This window comes from Sarcophilus harrisii, chromosome 2, assembly GCF_902635505.1.
Source record: "Sarcophilus harrisii chromosome 2, mSarHar1.11, whole genome shotgun sequence".
In the NCBI taxonomy this organism is placed as follows: Eukaryota; Metazoa; Chordata; class Mammalia; order Dasyuromorphia; family Dasyuridae; genus Sarcophilus; species Sarcophilus harrisii.
In genome coordinates this window covers 516,918,595-516,941,821 of record NC_045427.1, presented here as the reverse complement: position 1 = coordinate 516,941,821, position 23,227 = coordinate 516,918,595, and the positions used below count along the sequence as shown (strand labels likewise).

The following is a 23,227-nucleotide window of genomic DNA, read 5'->3' as shown; positions in this document are numbered from 1 at the left end:
ATTTTACCTTAGCCAAGGGAGACATATATATTTTATGTTTAGAAAAAGACGGGGAATGGCTGATGATTGGGTGCTAAAGTTTTGATAAATGAAGCCAGGAATGTCAACACATTCAAAATATCCCCGTCCCTGGCGATCTGGGAAGGAACATTTAAAATTCAAGGTTTTCAGCCACTTCCTGATTGAGTCCACTCTTCCTTTTCCTCCACTCTCCCTTTCCCTTCATTCTCCTAACGTGGCCAGGAAATTCTAACTGAGAGAGTTTTTCTTATGACTGAACGCAAGAAAAGGCAACTGGCAAGTTGTTTGGTTGACTTGTTGACAAACTAAAAATACTGGGAATCTGTCTCGGAGAGGGGTGGAGAGAATGTGTGTTCCCAATGAGACCTGTGGCCCTGGCTACAGTACTGGTAATTGGGTTAGCTATCTCGTCAAGAACCATGAGATGCAAGTAGAAAGGTAGAAGTAGAGGATTTTCTTGGGGATGGGTGGGTCTAAATCTTTGAGCTCAGCATTAAAAAGCATTCTTTGATTGTGTCCAAATCAAAGAACAACCTTTCTGAGCACTTACTAGGAGCTTGGACACTATCATAGGTGTGTTGGGAGTGACAAAAAAAGTCTCCTATTTTACAGTTGAGGTCAAAGGGAAGCAAAGGGAATAAGGGCCATGTCCATCTTGTCCTCAAGCTGGGGTCAAAGGGAGCCAACAGGAATGAGGGCTGTGTCCTGCAGAAAGGCATCTGTATTGTGGTTCAGAATTCCAAAAGGTTGAATCATTGGTCTTGTCCTGTACACATGGGACCATGCGCCACAGGACTGAGTGTTAGTGTTAAACCACCCCAGTTTACCACTTTCCTTCATTTTATAGGAAATTGGAGTCTAGAGAGGTTAGTTGATGTTCAAGGTCATATAGGTGGGAAATACCAGAATAGAAATTTAAATTCAGTTGTTTTCATCCAGTTACATTTCTTTTCCTTCCAGCTGTATTGTCTACCTATAGAATGATTTGAAGAGTGCCTCGCCTTCAGGTAGTTCTTCCACTGGCCTTCCCTAGTACTTGAAATATCACTAATAGCACTTCTTTAAATCAAGGCTGTTGTGTCTCTGAAAGACATTTTCCCAAATAAAAATGTGCTTTACAAGAAGGAATAATATATTAACCATTTATCAGAAAACTGATAGCTTCTGAGCAGAGAACAGACTCATGAAGAAATAGGACATAGGATAAATGATTTTTATGGGCTTGTATAAGGATGAGGATCTTCTGCCCTAGCTCATCCAGGACTTCCCTCCTAGAGGCCTGGGATAGGGGATGATAAATGGTAGATTTTGGGGGGAACAGGGGGAAATTATGCATAAGTGTATTATTAGATTGTAGTCCTGGGAATTGTAGCAATTAAGGTAATAGCATATGTAGCAAATTTGCAGATGGTATAAAGTTGGGAGGAATATCTAACACTTTGGATGACTAAGTCACAATTCAGAATGATCTTGACAGGCAACAATATGGAGTTAACGCCAATAAATGAAGTCTAATAAGGAAAAATGAAAGATCCTGTGCTTCGAATAAAAAAATAAATGTTACATGTATCAAAATAATAATTGACATTTACTTAGCATGTTATGAATACATATTCTCATCTGAACTTCATTACAACTCTTCAAGGCAGATATTACAGATATTATTATAATCATTTTAGGAGGAAGAAACTAAGTCTTGATGTTGTTAAGTCAATTTTTAGTCATATTCAATGCTTTTTCCTACCCATTTGGGGTTTTCTTTGCAAAGAAACTAGAATGATTTGCCATTTCCTTTTCTGGTTCATTTTACAAAGGAGAAAACTGAGGCAAATAGGGTTAAGTGGCTTGTCCAGTGTCACATATCTAATAAGTATCTGAGGCTGGATTTGAACTTAGAAAGATGAGTCTTCCTGATTTCAGGCCTGGTACTCTTATCTACTATATCACTTTACTGCCCAGGTAAGCTAAGACACATAGAGAGGTTATGTAATTAAGCTCAAAATGACATAGCTAGATAAATATTACTGGTAGGATCTCAGATCTTCCTAACTGTAGCCCTCGGTCCCTATACCAAACTGCCTCTTATAAGAGGGAGAAGGCATAGCTACTTAGTAGTTTCTTTGAAAAAAAGATTTGAGGACTAGATTTAGTTTCATTTAGTGGAAAGGTGACCAAGTACCCAAAGAGTGAATGCAATCCCAGTATTCAGGATTTGGGAATTGATAACATTGGTCAAATCAAGAGTATTGTGTTTTGTTCTGGTGCCATCTTTTAGGAAGTACATTGACAATCTGAAGAGAGTCCACAGGAAGGAAACTAAGATGGTGATGGGATCCAAATTCATTCATCTGAGGATAACTTCACAGAACTAGGGATGGTTAGCCTGGAGAAGGGAAGATTTAAGGAGGACATGAAGCTCCTCAAGGTTTTGAAATGCTGTTATGCAGAAGAAAGGTCAGATTTGTTCTGTTTGGCTCTCAAGCATGGAACTGACAGCAGTGAGTGGGAGCAGCAAGAAATCAAATTCAGGCTTGATTTAAGGAAAACCTTCCTGGAATCCCTAAGCAAGAGTGGAATGAACTGCCACAGGAAGTGGGCGGCTTCCTCCTTATTAGAACTCTTGTAGCAAAAACACTTGTTAAGTGAATGATAGAGAGGATTCTTGTTCAAATGTGCTAGATGGCCTGTGAAGTCCCTTCTAACTCTGGGACCTGGTGATTCTGATAATTTATGGGGAGTCCACATGCTTCCTTTTCTGCACTTTGTTGAGAAGTCAATGAGCCATAAGGGCAGGGAATGGAGGGTGAGATGTATATTACAAAGACTTCTGACTCAGTATGAAAAAATAAAATCCAACAACACTGGATTTGGAATCAGAAGCCTTGGGTTTAAATTCCAGTTGTGATACTTATGTGTACTTTTGGGTAAAGTCGTTTAACTTCTCTAGGTTTCAGTTTCTAAAGCTGTAAAATGAAAAAGTCAGACTAGATCAGTCTTATCAAATTCAAAATAGGAATGGGTTGCTATGGGCTGCACTTGGAAAACCAAAAGGAAACATCTATGTTGTGTTTTATTTATTTTTTAAAAATCAATTTCCCAATTACATTTTAATTTTTTATGGGAGGAGCTTATTATTTTGCAGATCCCAAGGCAGAGAGTTTGATATCTCTGAGCTTTGGAAATTCTCCTTTTTAACTCTATTGTCTATAATCAATCCCACCAGGTTTATAATTCACCTGTTGATGTGGTCCTCTGTTTAGGGATTTCTACCTAGGAGTACTTTTTAAAATGGAATGGGGGATTGAGAAATGGTCAAATGATATGAACAGACAATTTTCAGATGAAATCAAAGCCATCTATATTCATATGAAAAAATGCTCTAAATCACTATTGATTAGAGAAATACAAATTAAAATAACTCTGAGGTACCATATCACACCTCTCAAATTGGCTAAGATGACAAGAAATGATAAAAATAAATATTGGAAGAAATTCAGGAAAACAGGATGACTAATGCATTGTTGGTGGAATTGTGAAATGATCCAACTATTCTGGAGAGCAATTTGGAACTATGCCCAAAGGGCTATAATTGTGCATACCCTTTGATCCAGCAGTGCCACTACTGGGTCTGTACCCCAAGGAAATCATAAAGGAGGAAAATTTACAACAGCCCTTTTTGTGATGGCAAAAAATTGGAAAATGGATACATGCCCATCAATTGGGGAATGATTGAATAAGTTGTGGCACATGAAGGTAATGGAATATTATTGTTTTATGAAAAATAATGAATGAGATTCTCTCTTGTGATTTTTACCTTTTGTTCTGATTTTTCTCTTTCAACATGATTCATAAAGAAATATATATTAAAATTAAATTTAAAGAAGAAATGGAATGAGGGAGGAAGGAAACAAACAAGCATTTATTAAATACCAATGATATGCTAAGTATTGTGCTGTTTTATAAATATTATCTTTTTTAAGCTTTACAGCAACTCAGGGAGCTGGGTGCTAGTATTAGCTTAATTTTATGGATGAGGAAACGGAGCACTGTCACAAAGCAGCATATGTGAGAAGCATTGAGAAGGGCAGTGAGGTGGCTCAGACTCAGGACAGATGTTCAAATCCTGCTTCAGACAATTACTTGCTGTATGTTCCTGAGAAAGTTTTTAAAAGCTTATTTGCTTCAGTACCTCATCTATAAAATGGGGATACAGTGGACATGAAAATGGCAAAGTAAACCTAATTCAGGTCATAAAGAATAAGACTTGACTGAAAAATGACTGATTGGTTGGATCATCACATACATTCAGTCCAATATGTCTAGAAAGATAGTTTGGACCAGGATATGAAGAATTGTAAATGACAAACCAGAGGGATTAGTTTGAATAAGATGGTTTTAAAGGTTCTTTTTGTTTATAATGTTCTATCAGTTGCTGTTTCCAATAGGAGAGGTTAAGGAGATGGGATGTGTATGTGTTGCAATCTGGCTATTAGCCATGAGGCTGTTAAATAATTTCCTTTTAATCATGAGCTTAACTTAGACTCAATTATGTTTATATACTCATGACGTGGTGTCCATAAATTTCTATTATCACACAAACTCATCAGAAGAAGGAAATTTGTTTTATGAGGATGGATTTTGTCCCAGATGCTAATGATTAATTGGTTGGGAAAGGATCATTTTTCTAAACAAGTTGATGATTAGGTCAATTTAGCTCATATAGGATGCATCATTACTTTCTACAGAAATGTGAAATAGACAAAGCTTTGGAGCCTTCCAGTTCCCAGATCGCCAAAACACCCTTTCCTTCCAATTCCTATTTTGATTTCGTGCCTGCTAATACCTGCTAACTGAGAACCAATAGGATGAGAGCCTTCAATCACACTTCTCTCCCCTCTCCCCTAAGAGCACTTGACTTTTATTGAAGAATTTCCAGAGATGAAAAAAAAAAAAACTTCAGTACCAGAATTGTGGAATGAGAAGCAGCATGGGCTAATATTTGGAGCAGGGCCTAATAGGCCCTAGTACCTTTTTCTCTTTCTTTCTTTCTTTCTTTCTTTCTTTCAGCCAATCAGAATTAAGTGACTTACTTAGGGTTTCACAGCTAGTAAATTTGTTAAGTATCTGAAACCAGATTTGAATTCATATCCTCCTGACTTCAAGGCCAATACTGTATCCACTGCACCATCTAGCTGCCTCAGTCTTAATACCTTTTAAAGGTCATATATTTGTGTGACATGCATTTATGGCTATGGTCAGTATGGAAATTTGTTTTGTGTGACCCTGCATATTTGTTACAAAGATTTTGTTTGTCTTCTTTCCAGTTTGAGGGAGAAAAACAGTGCTTATTAATTTAAAAAAACAAATTAGAATAAAAATTAAAAAACAAACAAGCATGTTCTGATGTGAATAGGACTTAATCATCAGGACTTGCCTCTCATAGTTTCTAGCCTAGACCAGTGACATCATAGGGTGATGTTTTGACTTGACTTAAATTTATTTTAAATGAAGCAGAGTTGTGCAAAGTTCTCAGTTTCATTTTCTCTTCCAGAATCATCCAAGTCCAGCGGCAAGACAAAAGTCAAGATGACAGGTGATGGTCTGGGATATAATGGATAGCCTGGACATTTTTGATGGCTGACCAAACTCTAAGTAATCAACAGCATCTTTTTCAGCCATCACGGCTCCTGTGAATCCCGTGCAACACCAGGTAAACAGTCAGGGCCTATAGCCCCTGATATAAGAAGCTTGAGATAGTGTCCCTTTTATCCTGGGAGCAAAACTCAAATCTAAAGAAAGGGAAAAGGCCAAAAAAAGATGCACAAAAAACAATTTAAAAAGTTTTACCTAAAAGATGTGAACAGACAATTTTCAGATGAAGAAATTGAACATTATATGGAACATTATGGCCAAATTTCAGAACTATCAGGTCAAGGAAAAAAATACTGCAAATGTCCAGAAAGAAAAGGTAGACACCAAAGGCAAATGAATAGCCCTGAACTGGGCAAATTCTCACACCAGAGGTGTTACAACTTGCATGTTGTAATGGTGAGGTAAAAGAAGCTTGATTCTACTTTCTAACCTCCTGTTTCTCCTTCCGCCTTAAAATACGCCCTCATTCTCATCATCCCCCAGTTAGGTAAAGGAATTAGAACACTATATCTGAGCTTTAATAGGTCTGAGTTCAATCAGGCACTACTAGCAGGGCAAGTCACTTAATCCCTTGTATATCTACTTCCTAGGTTTATTGTGAGGAGCAAAAGTGCTTTGCATTTTTGTAAAGTGCTGTCTATCTTAGCACCTTATGTCCTATCTTCATGCCTTTGCAAAGGCTCTGTCTCCCTCTCAACTCCTCCAATGCCAGATTGTCACCTATGACAGGAGCGACTTCCCAGTTTATCTCTGCTCAAGTGCCCTTGTTCAGCATTTTGCAAGATTACTCTGTATCTATTTTGAATATTTTTCTTTATGTATATGTTATCCTCCTCTGGCCCAAGCATCTTGAGGCTAATAAATTTCCTACTGTTTTTGAATTTCTAGCAGCTAGCAGTGTCTGGTTTTTAATATGTGTTTGTTGACTGATTGAGTATATCAGCTGATATATAGAATCCTTGATGGATGAACTTCCTGATTTTACTTCAATATTTCTAAGGGGAAGCAATTTATTATAGTACAAGATAACCTGAATAATCTGGTGTTAGATGTTGGCTCCTGGTGATCATCATGTTATTTTTCCAAATGCTTGCAAACTATTTGTTTAATATTCTGTTCCAGAATTATATTAGAGATTGACATCAAGATTGAGTGCAATTTAAAGTTAATTTAAATTAGCTTTTTTTCCTTTTTATTTTTTGAAAATTGGGACTTTCCCCCCTTCTATTTTAAGTAACTTATCAAAGATTAACAGCAGTAGATTTGAGCTCATAAAAAGACTACAAGTAGGACCTCTGAGATGTAAATTCCTTCAGAGGTCTGAGAATTCTCCTGGAAATGGAAATTTAAAATCATTCAAAGTGGCTTGAGGACAGTTACTATTTTACTATTTTACTTTTACTTTTCTATCCTGGGCTACAATTTCTTTTTTCCCTATTTCATTTATAGTTTGAAGACTATTCTTGTTGGACAAAATGAAATAAAAATAGGAGCTGAGTAGTTTTACCTTCTCTCTAAAGACTGTAAGCTCCCTAAGAGCAGGAACTACATTTTTTAACCTCTGCATTTAAGCACATTGTCATATAGTAGGTGTTTGATAAATGCTGATTGATTGATTAAAAGAAATAATGTTTGTGAAAGTGCTTTGTAATAAATAATGTTTTATACACATAAGGCTTATCTTATTTGTGTTAAAGTGGTAATCACCTTTCTATTGTCCTTTTTGATCTTTCCACAAAGGAATCAGTCTTTTTTAATTTTTTTTTGCTGTTCTTAGTATTATTTAAGAGATGTTTGGGCCTCTAGTTAGGTTCCAAATAGAAGCAGTTTCTGAATCCTTTAATTCATTTCCAGGAATTCATTTCAAGAGTGCATCTCTCAATCACTTCCAACGAAGATGGGAGTTATTGGCTCAGCCAAAGGATAGATATGTTCAGACTCATATTTTCCCTCTGACCAGAGCCAAAAGCCTAGATTTCCCACTGGTCTGCCTAGTTTCTTCCCTTGGGTTACTAGGCCAAGTGGATATTTGAGAAGCTGACATTCTAGTGTTAGGGAAGGCCTTTAAAGAGCAGATAGAATAGCTGGTGGCTATGTGGTAGGGTTTGAGGGGTGCTAAAAATATCTTCTCTAAGACCTATAACAATGCCAGAAACTGTACATCTTTAAAGCTTCATTCTAGTGATTTTGTAAGCCCTTGCCCCTTTAAAATAATTGAAGGGTCCCTAATGAAAAAGCACTTTTCCCCCTTCAAATCCTTATAAACTAATAGTGGGAATTGTCTACAACCACTAAGGCAATAATACTGCAGTAGACTCAATAACATCCTCAATACAAGAACCAAAAGTTTGGTGAGCAGATGATTGGAGGAGAAAGTGAGAGGGCACCAAGAACAAACTTTATGCAGAAGGGTCTTTGATATGATCATTTGTGAGCATAGGAGGAAGAAGAGAGACAGGGCTCCAAAGGAAGAGCTGACACAAAATGTGTGTGTGTGTGTGTGTGTGTGTGTGTGTGTGTGTGTGTGTGTGTGTGTGAGAGAGTGTGTGTGTGTGTGAGTGTGTGTGAAATAGGCAAAGCTGGAGCTTTGGGGCTTTTTGAAATGTTTCATCCTCCAGTGAGCTTCAGCAAAGCTTGCCACCACAGAGCACTCCATACTGATGGTCCTTAAGTTTGATCTTTCTGGCTTAGGAGGATTTAAGGGAAAAAAGTGGTTCAGATAGAAGTTGCTGTATCTATATATTTTACTTGTTGGGTCTCCTTAAAGCGCATTGGACTCAGAGCCAAGAGGAAATTTCTCTGTGATGCTGAGTATCTTAGTCTTGGTTTCCTCATCTGTAAAACCAACACAATACCTGGCCCTACCCATAAAAGGATATGCAGATTTGAAAGCTTCTTGGGGCAAAGGCCAGCTCTTAGTATGGTGCTTGGTACATAGTAAGAACTTAACAAATTCTTTATCCTTCCATTCATTAAAAGAGTTATGGACATATTTAAAAAATTCAAAGCAAACCTGAACCTAATGTATTATCGTTTTTAGAGATCAATTTACATTTTTAATTCAGTGGATGAAATCACTGAGGCATTTTGGATTTGGGAGAAAAACTGGAAATGCACTGTATCCTTTGGTTATCTGCCCACTGAATTGTGGGCATTGCAGTTTCCCCTCTCATCAATTTAGGAATTTCTATTCAGATCTCCCTTGAAGTAATGGCAAAAGTTCACCTTCTACAATTTCAGGCACTGATGAATGATGCAGTCTTGAGTCAAAAGACTTAGATTCTATATACTTAGTTCTACCTCTAATGCATCATATGCCTTTTAGAAGATCACTTAAATTTCTCAAATTTAAGTTTGAGGAGCATCTGTTGAAGGGAACAGTAACTTGTGCTCTAAATACTTTGTGAGGATCAAATGAGATGACATTTATAAAATGTTTAGCACAGTGTCTGGTATATAGCAGGTTCTATATAAATGCTAGCTATCCTCTTCATCACTCCTTTTTGCATCTCCTGCTTTGCCCTCTTTTAACTCTACCGAACATGATGTTTCTCCCAGTTTAAACTCATTACTTCTAATCTCACCACTAACTCAAGCCTTGATTGATATCACCTCCCTCTCTCCTCTGTTAGAATGGCTGATGAGTGAAATATAAAACTCATCCCAATGCCTTCCTTTATAGAGGATAGAAACTGGATCTTTGGTTCACTCTGTTTTGTACTTGATGTTCTGCCTGGTTTCAACTTCATGGAACAAGATGCCTCAGTGCTGGGTACCCTTTGGTGTCCCATTTCCCCTTCCATTTTCCTGTCTCCATCTCCCTCACCCAATTAGGTCATAAGCTCCTTGAAAGTAAGAATTGTCTTTTTATTAAATTGACTCCCTAGTACAGTGCATGACACATAGCAGGAACTTAATATTTATTGGATTAGATTATCATCATGATAAGTAATGTGACATAATAGCTAGACAACTGACTTCAGAGATGGGAAGTCTTGAGTGCAGATCCTGCCTCTGAGCTATACTGGCTGTGTAAACCAGGGCAAGTTGTTTAACTCCTCAATGTTTGTTGAGATAATTTAAGAGCACGAGTTGTAGAATATTGCTGATATGCATTAGTAGAAGGCATTTCTTACCCTATTGAAATAAACCACTACCACAAAAAAAAATACCCCACAGAGTTATAGCAAGGATAAAATGAGAGAATGAATGAAAATATTTTTAGATGAATAGAGCAACACTTTTATGTAAGTTATTATAATTCTCTGAAAAATGATAGACTGCCCATAGGAGTGCAAAAACAAAGATAGAATATAAAAACATACCTTGGACAGCAACCCATTAAATATATAATCAAGGGGAGTAATGTACACAACATATTTGTACCAAGGATATGCCCATCGGGGGTCCTCAAACTTTTTAAATAGGGGGCCAGTTCACTGTCCCTCAGACTGTTGGAGGGCCAGACTATAGTAAAAACAAAAATTTTGTTTTGTGGGCCTTTAAATAAAGGAACTTCATAGCCCTGGGTGAGGGGGATAATCGTCCTCAGCTGCCAAATCTGGCCCACGGTCATAGTTTGAGGACCCCTGCATATGCACACAGAGCCCATATAGGAATTCACATATATAATATCTATTAGGTATTTGTGAACCCAAAGGACACACATATATGGCACATAGACATGTACACTGAGTGGGAATCAGTATAGAAGCTTATGTTTAGAGTTGGAAAGGAAATTCCAGGTCTTTTGGTATAAGTCCATTGACTTTAAAAGGAGGAAACTAAGACTCCGGGAAGGGATTTTTACTGAGGATCACGTAGATTGTGGGGCATACCTGGAATTTGAATCCAGGTTTATTCACTCCATATCCAGTGGGGGTTTTTTCCCCTTTGCATCAAATATCATCTGCAGTTCATCCCAGTGATTTCTGAACATTACCAGTTCCCTGATGAAATGTGGTGGGAAAAGGAGGAGAGAGAAGGGAGATCTAGAGGGACTAAAAAGAGAGAAAAACAGTCTTAAAGGGATAGTCCAAGCCCTTACCTCCACTACATGTGAAGAAAATCCCGTCTGTGACATTTCTAGTCCAAAGGATGTTTCATTCTTGTTGGTGCCTAAAGGAGGAGGAGTGGAACATTAAGCCTAGTATGAGGGGAAGTTGATCCAGTATACTGCTTCATAACTTTCATGGGAGATGTTTGGGACTTTGTCTAAGGGTGATTGGTTCCCAGTGTTCTAGTCCCAAGAGCACTAACATACTAAGAATATAAATCTGGATTTATATTCACCAGGGGGTGGGTTGAGTGTGTAAAGGTTTCAGGTGGAAACCTTAATGCATGACAGTACCTAGGAAGAGAAAAATGAGAAAGCTCACTGTACAGAGCCTCAGCTTCTTTGGGCCATCCCTGTTATAGGTACCCTGAAGTCTCAGACCTCTTCCATTGTTTACATGCATTAAACTATTTCCCAGTCCAGGAGGCTTTCAGTGGCTTGTAGGACTGAATCAGTCTATTAATCAACAATTATTTATGAAGAGCTAAGTGCTTGGATACAAAGAGCAAAAAACATGGTCCCCATTCTCAAAGAATTAATCTTCTAATGGGGAGAAAACATGGAGATAATTATGTACATATATGATATATACAGTGTAAATGGAAGTTACTCTCAGAGGAAAGAGACTAAGAGTGAGGGCCATGGGGTGAGACTAGGAAAGGAAAAGGCCTCCTAGAGAAGCCAAGGTTTAAGTTCAGTCTTGAAGGAAAACAGGGAAGCTAGGACTAGGGGTGAGTATGGACAGCTTTCTAAGCATTGGGGACAGACAGCTCAAATGCATGGAGTGGCAGATGGAGAATTATGTAGGAGGAACACCAGTGTAATTCAATTTGGCTACATGATAGAGTATGTCGAGGGGCAGCCAATGTAAGAAGACTGAAAAAACTGGAAGGGGTTAGGTTTTAAAAACTTTTAAATGTCACACATAGGATTTTATATTTGATCCTGAAAGTAATAGGGAGCCACTGGTACTAACAAAATTGGGGGTGACACGGTTAAGCCTGAAAGACACCTGGGGTCTAGTCCCAGCCTTGCCACTCAGAAACTGTGTCATTTTGAATATAGAATCCCAGAATGTCAGAGATAGAAGGGGACCATTTAGTTTGGAGACCCCTTCAGTATATGTGGAAAGATTTCAGGGGGTTCATGAACTTGGATAGGGGAAAAAACTCCAGCATCTTAATTTTCATGCACCTCTAACTGACATTTGGCATTTCCTTTAATGTTATAATGAAAGTAACACACTATAGTATTATTAGCAGTACCTGTGACTTTGTCAGTAATAGAAATCACAGTTATTTTCAAATCACATTACAGCTGTTTATAGATCTCTCAAAATATCATTTTTGTTTATCACTACTTTGAAAATTTCAGACATAACTTTAAGAAGCTTTGTTGTTTTTGTTTGGTCATTTCTTATTCTTTGTGACCCCGGTTTGGGGTTTTCTTGGCAAAGACACTAGAATGGTTTACGATATCTTTCCCCAGCTAAGTGGTGCAGTATATAGAGTGCTGACTCTGATGCTAAGATGTTTGCATCTTATTTTTTGTGGGTTCAAATCTGTCCTCAGAGACTTACTGGCTGTGTGATTCTGGTCAAGTCACTTAACCCTATATGCCTCAGTTCCTCATCTGTAAAATGGGCTGGAGAGTGAAATGACAAACCTCTTCAATAGCTTTGCCAAGAAAACCCCAAATGGATTCATGAAGAGTTGGACATGAATGAACAACAAGAATAGCAGCAACTACTATAGGAATAAGTATGTAGCCTCTGGAAGTGACTTTTTTGAAGAGGAAAATACTCATCTGGATGTGTAACTTGCAGTATGTTTGTAAAACAAGCAGGCTTATGACCCCTTATATTCATTAGCAACTCATGTTTGCCCTATCACTCAGCTTAGATTATAAGCTTCTCAAGGGCAAGGACATTGTCTTAAGAACTATTCCTTTTGTATCTCTTCTCTGCCCTGTGACTAGCCCCAATATACCGAACAACTTTCATCTAATTTGGATTTGTAGAAATTAAATACTATTTTTAATGTTATATAACTGGAGATCCAGTTATTTAAAAAAATCCTGCAGAATACTTCTTCAGAAAAGTGAGAATGTCTTTTCCTTGTAATACAAATTACAAAATCCTAGCCCTTGTAAATTAATCTGCTTTTAAATTCACCTTTCCCTACTTGGGTGTATTCAAGTGAAGGTCCACTGATACATGGTTTATTACTTATGACATTTCCTGGGGACTGGTATTACCTACCTTCCAAGCTGAAAATCCTGTCCCCCAGTGCATCCACAATATCCTTCAGAGCCGCCTCATCTGTGACATTGAAAAAGTGCTTGTCATCTGGGTCACTGGCTATGTATTTGATTTCATTCAGAAAGGCTTCTGGGTTGATGCCCCTTCGGTTGTAATAACCAAGGACCTACAAAGGGGTTAGGGAAGGTAAATAACACAGCTTGGTCTCTCAATGTCCCCATTCCCATAGCTCTTTGAGCAAGCTGGGAGGGTTTGACACCCCCCGGCCCCTCCAGTTTATGGGTTCTAAAAGAGATGATGTTGATATTAAGATGAAATGCCAGGAAATTAAGGACCCATAGGATTATAGAATCATAGGAATATGGATTTAGAAACATGATAGAAACAAAGGATTCTAGAACTGAAAGAGAGCCCAGAAATTATCTGTTCAGTTCCTACAGTTTAAAAATTAGGACATATGCTCAGAGAATAGCTAGGTGGCATAGCAGATACTAGCTATGTGATTCTGAATGGTCATTTAATCCTTGGTGGCCTCAACTTCCTTATCAGTAAAATGGGGTTAATAATAGCACCTACCTCCCAAGGTTTTTATGAGGATAAAATGTGATTATAATTATAAAGTGCTTAGCACAGTACCTGACACATAGTAAGAGCTATATAGATATTAGCCAGTATTATTATTATACAGGTTCAGTGACTTGCATAGATCATATAATTAGGGATAAAAAGTATGGGATTCAAATCCAGTATCTCTGACTTCCAAATTAGCCTCTAAGGTTTCTGCCCTTAGTGAAGTCTTGCAGATTATATTTTTACTTGTTTGAGCATATTGCTTGGATAAATAACAGGAGAAACTCTATGGAGAAATAAAAACAAATCATTCTCGGTGCCTATAAAGGACAAAAGGAGATTTTCAATTTGTTCTCATGCAATAAGATGCAAACATCTTAGCATCAGACCCAGCACTCTATATACTGCACCACTTAGCTGGGAAAGGATATGGTAAACCATTCTAGTGTCTTTGCCAAGAAAATCCCAAACGGGGTCACAAAGAATAAGAAATGACTAAACAAAAACAACAAAGCTTCTTAAAGTTATGTCTGAAATTTTCAAAGTAGTGATAAATAGTTCTTAAGGAACTAAAGGAGATAGAATGGGCAGACAGTCCTAAATTTAGAATATACAGGAAGGTGTTTATATCATATGATTTGAGTTGGACCCCCAAAGGACTTTTTTTTCATCTTTCCAGTTTTTAGCTATACTTTTTCAAGTCATGTAATAGTATTTTATTTTTTCAACCACAGGTAAAGATAATTTTCAATATTCATTTTCTGAAATATTTTGAATTCCAAATTTTTCTCCTTCCCCCCCATCCTCAAGGTCTGATATAGAATAGATATATGCAATCATTTAAAACATATTTCTCCAAAGGACTTTAGCATTAGCCTGCTGTAGTAGTTAGCCCCTTCTAACCTGTGAGAAATTCCTACCATTAGATTCCTTGTTGGCTTAGAATGAATGCATAGAAAGCATAGGGTCTATGTAAGTCTAGTGCTAGGGATAGAAATGTGAATTGAAAAAATCTTTCTCCTCAAAGAACTTACATTCATATGGGGAAGGCAATACATAGGGGGGAGTGGTGGCCAGGGAATGAAGTTATGGTCTGGGAAGTCACAAAGAGAGTGAATAGCTCAAGAGATCTTGAAGTCAGTTGAGTCTTCAAAGGTCTCAAAAGACCCTTGTTAAAATTCAAGTGTTACCTGGAGGTAGTACCATGGTGCTTTCCTCTTAATACACAGCCCATCAGAGGGACTATCTTGGCCAAAGAAGGATGGAATTCAGGATGGAAGGAAGTTTCAATGGGAATGAAGAGAGAAAGAGCAGAAGAGACTTACAGCCACAGCATATCGAGTCACGTTATCCTTCTCACTGTCCTCAATGACCTTCTCCAGATCTGGGCTGTCATGGGACTCTCCATCTGTGATAACAATCATCACCTTCTTAGCCCCTTTCCTTCCTCCTTTCTGGAAAGCCTCCGAGCTATAAACAGAAATGTCTAGTCAGAGGAGGAAGGACTTGGGGAGTAGTGATGGGGCACCTGGCCCTCCAGTCCTCAAGAGACACAAGGAGGGCAATGAGGATGTGATCCCACATAAATAATAACAAAGATTCTATATCGTCCTATAAAATCCAACTCTGGTGCCCCATTGTGGTGAGGAGGTAACCCTAGGCTTACAAGTGTTCTTAACTTCGGGGGGCCCCTTTGGCAGTCTGGTGAAGCCTATAAACTCCATGTGTAAAATAAAATACAAAGGATTACCAAGAAAACCAATTATATTGGAATCCAATTATCAAAAAAATTTAAAAGCTTATGAAGATTAAGAACCTATGGTTTAGAAGGTTATAGGTTATGACAATGTATTGAAAATTCTGGTTGGTTCTGCCAATCAATCAATGCAAAAATTTATTAAGTACTTACTATGTGCCAGGTATTTTACAAATATTGTCTCATTTGATCCTCATAACAATCTTGGAAGGTAGGTGCTATTATTACTCCTTTTTTTTCTTTACAAATAAGGAACTGAAGTAGACAAATTAAGTGGCTTGCCCCATTTAACCATTGTTAAATATTAAAAATTTTCAGACTTCAGACCCTCTCTGCCTCATATACAAATATAAAGAATGAAACAATTTTTATTCTCAAGGAGCTTGCATACTAACAAGGGAGACAGTACATACATATATAAAAATAAACAAAATAAAAACAAAACTAATGTAAACTTGTTAGATATTAGAGTTTTAGAGAGGGACAGAAATGAGCAATTGGGGGAAAAGGTTCATGTGCTGAGTCTTGAAGAAAGGTGGGAATTCTCTGAGACAGAGGTGAAAAGAGAATATATTTCAGACAGAAAGATGGCTAGTGACAAGGCATGGGACCAGACTTGATCTGTCATGTATGAAGAACAAAGAGGAGGCCAGTTTGTCAGTTTGTCATAGAATGCAGGAAGGGCAGTACAATGAAGCTGAAAGAGAAGTTAGGGCCAAGTTGTGAAGGGAGGAGGAGGGAAGCAAGCATTTATTAAGCACCTACTATGTACCAGTCCCAGTCCTGCTGGAGAAGGAAATGATTAGCCATATTAGTATCTTTGCCAAGGAAACACCTTGGAGAGTATGGTCCATGGGATCACAAGCAGCAGGAGAAGACTGAATAACAACAATGTGTCAGGTATTATGCTAAATGCTTTACAAATATCTCATTTGATCCTCATGGCAACTCTGTGAGGTAGATAGTATTATTATTTACATTTATTACCATTGAGGAAATGGAGATAAGTGACCCTTTCAGTGTTATATAGCTAATGTCTGGGGCTGCTTTTGAATTCAGGTTTTCTTTCCTCTAGAGCCAGCGTTTTATCCACTCCACTACCTTGCTGAGTAGTTTTATATTTTATCCTAGAGGCAATAGAGAACTGCTGGAGCTTAATGAGTAGGAAAAAGATAAGTTCATATCTGTTGTTGTTTAGTCATTTTGGTCATGTTTGACTCTTTGTGTCCCCATTTGGTGTTTTATTGGCAAAAGTACTGAAATGGTCTGCCATTTCCTTCTCCAATTCATTTTAGAGATGAGGAAACTGAGACAAATAGGGTTAAGATAGAGATAGTATCTAAATCTGGATTTTTGAACTCAGGTCATCTTGACTGTAGACCTGATATTCTCTCCACTGTGTCATCTAGCTGCCCCCAGATCTGTACTTGAGGAAAATCACTTTGGCAGGTGTATTAAAGATGAATTGGGATGAAATGGGGAATATAGATTGGGTGGTGAGCATATTATTGTCATCTAAGGGCCAGACTGGTTACTTTCTGAGAAGCTTATCATTAGATTTCTAACCACCAAATAATGCCCCATCCCACCGCCCTCCTTACTTTTTAAGTCCACAATCACTTTTGGAACCATATGGAAGACCATCTGGTGACCTGCAGTGTTGAGACAGGTGCAGGTGTTGGGAAGCATTTGAAGCTAGAAATATTACACATTTATAACAGTGGGCAGTTGCATGTATCATGTGGATTCAAAATCAGTGGTACTATTGTGAGGACCCCATACATTATTTTATGAGGGTCTCCACTTGATTATCTAATTGTTTTAGAACAGGAATAGAAAATCTTAAAAGAGTCAAGGTTCTGGTTTGTTTCCTTCAGTCATACTGTGGGGAGATGAAGAGGAAAGGGCTGACCACAGACTGATACCTAATTCTCACAAATCAGGGTGCCTGGAATACTGATGCAAACAGCAGGAAATATGGCATGATTGTGGCAACTGGTCTCTGTGCCACAGGAAATCACTGTTCATGTTATCTTTGGCATATATTTCACAGATTGCCAAGCCCTGTCTAAAACCCTAAGCATCTCAAGGGCATAGATAGGGTCTTTTCAACTTATTCTGTGGGATGCCCAGCTAGTCTCAATGGATAGAGGGCTGAATTTGGAATCTGGAAAACCTAAGTTCAAATCCTGCCTTAGGCACTTACAAGTGATGTGGCCCTAAATAAGTCCCTCAACTGCTTTCTGTTTCGGTGTCCTTTTTAAACATGGGATAATAATAGCACCTGTCTTCCAGGGTTGTTGTGAGGATCAAATAGAATAATATTTGTAAAGCACTTTATAAACCTTATGACATATATTTATTTTAAAAAATTATATATAGATATATATATATAGAACTTTATAAATCTTAAAATACCTACATAAACACTAGCTATTATTGTTATTATTATAATACCAGTTCCTAGTGCCTTCAAGTCACATTTCATGAAGTACTAGGTGAGTCCCTGAGTACAAGGAGATAAGCTATAAAGAAATGAGAATACTACTAACCCGTTCTTTTTTTAAAAAAGTATATTCTCAAATGAGATCATCTCTGAAATGATCATTATCACATTTTAAAACATGTGAGACATGAAAGAAAGCCATAAGCAATGGGCATTTAAGCACATCCTAGAAATATTCTCTTTTGGAAACATGGACAAAAAGATTGCCAACTTTATAGGACAGAAACCCTTAGCCTCACAATTCTGGACTCAGCAGGGAAAGGATACCATAACAAGAAGCAATGGGCTGTCATGACTCAAGTGTTGGCTTTGGAGTTAGGAAGATGAATATGATTATTCCATAATAACATTTACATTTGGAGATAGTCTTGGAAACACACTATTAGTTAATGGGCCATAGCCAACTCTTAATTATCTGCACTATTGATGGGGAAGGGGGATCCAAAAAATCCAAACTAGTAGAAAAGTCCCAAATCGCTTATATTTGGGAGCCTGAATACCTTTCTCTCTACCCTCACTTATCTAAAATGTGTACAATAATGACATTTATATAATGCTTTGAGGTTTGCAAGTTGCTTTACAAATATTCTTATATTATCCTCCCAAGTCCTGGAAAGTAAGTACTATTATTATCCCCATTTTATAGATTAGGAAATTGAGGCAGACAGAGATTAAGTACCTTGCCCAAGGTCACATTACTAGTGCCTGAGGTCACATTTGAATTCAGTTTTTCCTGACTCCAAGTCTAATCTTCTATCCATTGCATTACTTAGCTGCCTAGTAGAAGAGCATCAGAAGGTTAAGCACTGGGGATTAGGCATCAGAAGACCTGGTTTTAGTTCAAGGCCTGCCTTTAATTGACAGTGTTAGATTTGGCAAGTCAGAGAATCATTGAGTGTTAGAGATGAGGAGGGAGGGTGCCTTAGAGATCTTCTATTCTAATTTCTTTACTTTATAGATAAGGATTTATAATCTAATGAGGTCCAGAGAGGACCACTGATATTCTGTACAGGTCATAAGGATAATAAATCTCAGATTGGGTCTAGAATCTACATTGTTTCTCAGATCATTGCCATTTTGAATAAAATCATATTATGCAAAAATTCTCTCTTTGCAAAGCATTGCACCATCTCACAGCTCCTAGCAGTCACATTTCCTAACTTCTAGTTGGGCATCTCTGGAACACTTTTTGTCATCTGTAAAATGGGTATAGCAACATCTACCTTTTCTATCTCACAGGATTGTTAGTAGGTTAAAAGGAAATGATGAATATGGAAGTCCTTTGAAAAGTGTCATCCCAGGGTTAGCTAGGTGGCACAGTGGATAGAACACTAGTCCTGGAGTCAGGAGGACCTGAGTACTTGACGCATACTAGCAGTGTGATCCTAGACAAGTCATTTAATACTGATTGCTTCAGCAAAAACAGAGAGATATATTACCCAATTGGCTAGTTTTTTAAATAAGTACCTACTATGTGTCAGGAATTGTGCTTGGCCCTGAGAATACAAGTACAAGGATGAGAGTTCTTGGACTTAAGAAGCTTATTTTCTGCAAGACCTTGGATTTTTTTTTTTATCATTTTGCTCCTGTAGCACATATCACATTCCTTGTACACAGTAGACATTAATCAATGTTTCTTGAATTAAATTGAATTATTATTATTGCACGGACTGTTTGTTAGCAGCTTGGGACCTAGAGCTGCCTTCTTTAAAATGAGATCTTTTTGCAGGGAATTTAAAAATGGATATCCCTGAAAAATAATACTATTAATAGGTCATTCTCAAGTTTTATACAATCCAGATTTTGAAAGGAAAACAAACAGTCCTCTCTTTACTTGGACTATCACAGTATATTGTTGGCCTGTTTCTTAGAATAAAAAACTACCTTATTCCAGTGAAATCTTATTCACAAAAATATATGCTGTGACTACTCTTGAGGGGAGAGGAGAGGGTTTTTCTAGCTTTATAAGTATGGCATGCGATATATTTTGGGGCTGAAAATGTGCAAATTACAGTTGAACCTCTCATGAAGTGCAGATTATACACCATGGCAATCCTCGTAAGCCACTTTAATGGTCCAAAACATCTGGTGAGTCATACACTAAACATCTGTCTGAGCTTTGCTGGGAACTGGAGCCTGGTGCTAATGAGGCCGAGGTAGTGGGTTTGATTCAGGTATGAGCTAATTAGCTCCGAACATAGAACAAATCAATCCCAGGACCTCAGCTCCCTCACTCAGTATCCCTGTGTATGCTCCTACATGTGTGCTTCAGGTCACCAGGACGTGGCTAGTGGGCAACTGGGGTAAAAGCTTGGGATGACTCAACACTAGACATCCCCCATTTGACAAAACAACTCCCAGAACAAATTCTCCTGATGGTGAGTCAGTGGTTTGGTCTTCACATAAGTAAGTTACTTGCTGAGGAATAACTTAGAACCAGTTTCGATCTAACCAGTTTTAGTTAGACATGATTGTCAATATAGTTGGTAAATAGCTGTGATAGTCTAGGACCTGGATGAAGCTGGTGAACCAGAGGGACAGGAAGGATTAAGAGCTCCGAGGTTAGAAGTCCTCCAGGACTTCTGGTCATCAAACACCTTACTTGAGACTTCCAGATTGGGCAACTACTTTTCAGCAGATATTTCATCACAAAAGTGCCAGATTTGTAGTAAGGATGTCTTGGGTCCAAATTCTGTCTCCAACATGTAATAGTTGGGAGATCTCAGGCTTTATAGTGAAGCCTCACCGATGTCCAGCTATAAAATGGGGAGGGGTAGCATGGAGTCTTGGAGAGAACACTGGGTTTGAATAAAAAAAACCCTGGGCTTAAATCCTGAACTAGTGTGTCTTTGCTATATATCCTTCTCTGTCTAGGTTTTCTCATCTTTAAGAGGAACAGGTTGGATTGGATAGCCTTTGCCCCAGATTGCCCCAGATTCTCTGAATTTAACCTGCCTACTTAATGGGATTATTATGAGGATCAAATGCTAATGTCAAAAAATAATTAGAATAAACACAAACACAATATATCCAAATATAGAGATATATCCACCTAAGGGAGTATTCTTACATAGAGGTGTAGTGCTTTATGGGATGAAGGCAGAATGTGCTAGTTCTGGAACTATCTCCTGTGACTCTCTAGTTGGTTTTTAGGAGCTCTATCAGTGTCAGGATCTGTATACCTCCCCACCCCTACAACCTTTCAGAGGCTCCTTGTAGCTAGGACTCTGCAATATTAGTTAGAGAACGCCATCCTTTTATTTTCTGCACCAGGTATGTGTGCATGTGCAAGAATGTGTGCATGTGAGTGCACCTATGTGCAAGAGGGTGTGCATGTGTGAGTGCACATGTGTGCAAGAGTGTGTGCATGTGTGAGTGCACCTGTGTGAAAGAGTATGTGCATGTGTGAGTGCACATGTGTGCAAGAAGGTGTGCATGTGTCAATACGCTTGTGTGCAAGATTGTGTACATGTATGTGTGCACCCATGTGCAAGAGTGCATGCATATATGATGCACATGTATGCAAGAGTGTGTGCATGTGTGAGTGCATATATGCATGCATGTATGCACACTGTGTGCAGCCTTTGGCCTTATGAAAACAGGGCATTCTTGAATTCCACATCAGAACTTTTACCGAGCAAATTCTATGCCAAACGCCGTCCGGGTTTCTGTACCTCCTCTCTGCTCGATGTGGCTGGCAGCTTCCACCACATCTTTTACAGACCTGTAGTCATTCAGGTGAAACTCATGTACCACATCTTCTCCGTACTGAACCACGCCCACCTGGAAGTCAGGGAGGAAAGCAGTGACCCATTGTGCCTCAGAATGAATTCTGTGCCCCTGGTGGAAAGTTTGTGGCCTCCTACCCCCCAAAGCCAGGAATCCAGCTGATATCCAAGGGGATAAGTATGGGAGAATGAGAACGGACCCAAGAGCCTAACTGAGCAGGTTGAAAAGGGACAGGAATAAAATCTACAGCCTTAGGATGGGTATGGATTAGACGAACATGGACTTGTTAGCCAAATCCCAGAGTACTAGAATTAAAGGAGTTCCTTAAAACTTGAAAAAGAGAAGTTTAGGACAAATAAAAATGAAATCTTATTTTATGTAGTGAAGCTGAATAAGAGCTGCAGAAAGGACTTTGTAGATAGTCACAGGAACTGAGTTCAAATCCTACCATACAGACTGTGTGACCTCAGTTTCTTTATTTGTAAAATGGGAGGGAGGAAGGAAGATTTGGACTAGATGGTCATAGAGCTCTTTTCTAGTTTTAGATCTATGATCCTATAATCTTAAGAATCTGTACAGGTTGGAAACATCAACTACTTTAATTCATTTCAGCAAATATTTATTAGGCACTGTGCTAGACTCTGGGTAGTCATGAGATGAGGGAAAAACACCATAAACCAAACAGTTGTTGTCTTGAAAGACTCTGTTTTTCCTGAGGTCAAAATTATAGCATACATGGATCAATAAATAAAAAATAATTTTTTGTTATAAAAAATAACAATAGAAAAGCAAGAGGGGAGCACTCTTGGGATAAATCAAGGGAACCCAGGAAGACTTTTTGTTGGAAGTGGCACTAGAAAAAGACTTGAACTTTGAAAGATTTAAGAACTTTAATCAATATAATAATGAACTAAAATTCCAGAGGACTGATGATGAGGAGTGCTACCCACCTTCTGACAGAGAAGCACCAGACTAAAGAGAGACACATTTTTGTACCTGGACAATGTGGTAATATTTTTTTGCTTGATTGTATTTTATTATATGGGTTTTATTTTTCTTTCTTTTTTTTCAAGTTGGGGAAGGGAGAGAAAGAAAAAAAAAGCCTTATTATTTAGAAAAAAATCCAAAGTTTACAAAGATGTCTGGTTCATAGAGCAATGTTGTTCTTCAACTGTGTATCTGACTCTTCACAATCTCTTCATTTGGGTTTTCTTGGTAAAGATACTGAAGTGATTTGCCATTTCCTTCTCCAGTTTATTTAAAGATGAGGAAACTGAGGCAAACAGGGTTAAGTGATTTGCTCAGGGTCACACAGCTAGTGTCTAAAGGTAGATTTGAACTCAGGAAGGTAAGTTCCTGAGTTCCTGACTCCAGGCTTGTCACTCTCTCCACTGTGCCACCTAGCTGTTTGAGAGAGCCATGCAGGGTAGCGAAGGATAATTAGGAATATTTGGGAGCATATCCCTAATCTATGAGGATAATGCAGTGACTTCTTCAGTCTGTCCTCTGGTGTCCTCATCAGAGAGAGAACTCTGCATTGGAGGGACTGTGTCATCCTAATTGAGGATGATGACTCAGATTTTTCAAATATCTTGAGTATTAGGACTAATTTCTTCCTTAATCCACCTCCTTTCTTAGTGATTCATTTCTATGGCTATGAGATTATCCCACCAGTAC

At 38.3% G+C, this 23,227-nt stretch overlaps 1 protein-coding gene across 1 annotated transcript in view; it reads right to left on the bottom strand.

Moving 5' to 3' along the window:
• Positions 1 to 23,227, bottom strand: part of ITGA11 (integrin subunit alpha 11) — a 187,153-nt gene that overhangs the window by 47,968 nt on the left and 115,958 nt on the right. The window contains exons 7-10 of the mRNA XM_031955317.1: positions 21,456 to 21,604; positions 14,885 to 15,029; positions 12,990 to 13,155; positions 10,721 to 10,791 (exon numbers count right to left, since the gene is read on the bottom strand). Coding sequence (XP_031811177.1) covers positions 10,721 to 10,791; positions 12,990 to 13,155; positions 14,885 to 15,029; positions 21,456 to 21,604 — 531 coding nt within the window. The remainder of the gene's footprint in view (positions 1 to 10,720; positions 10,792 to 12,989; positions 13,156 to 14,884; positions 15,030 to 21,455; positions 21,605 to 23,227) is intronic.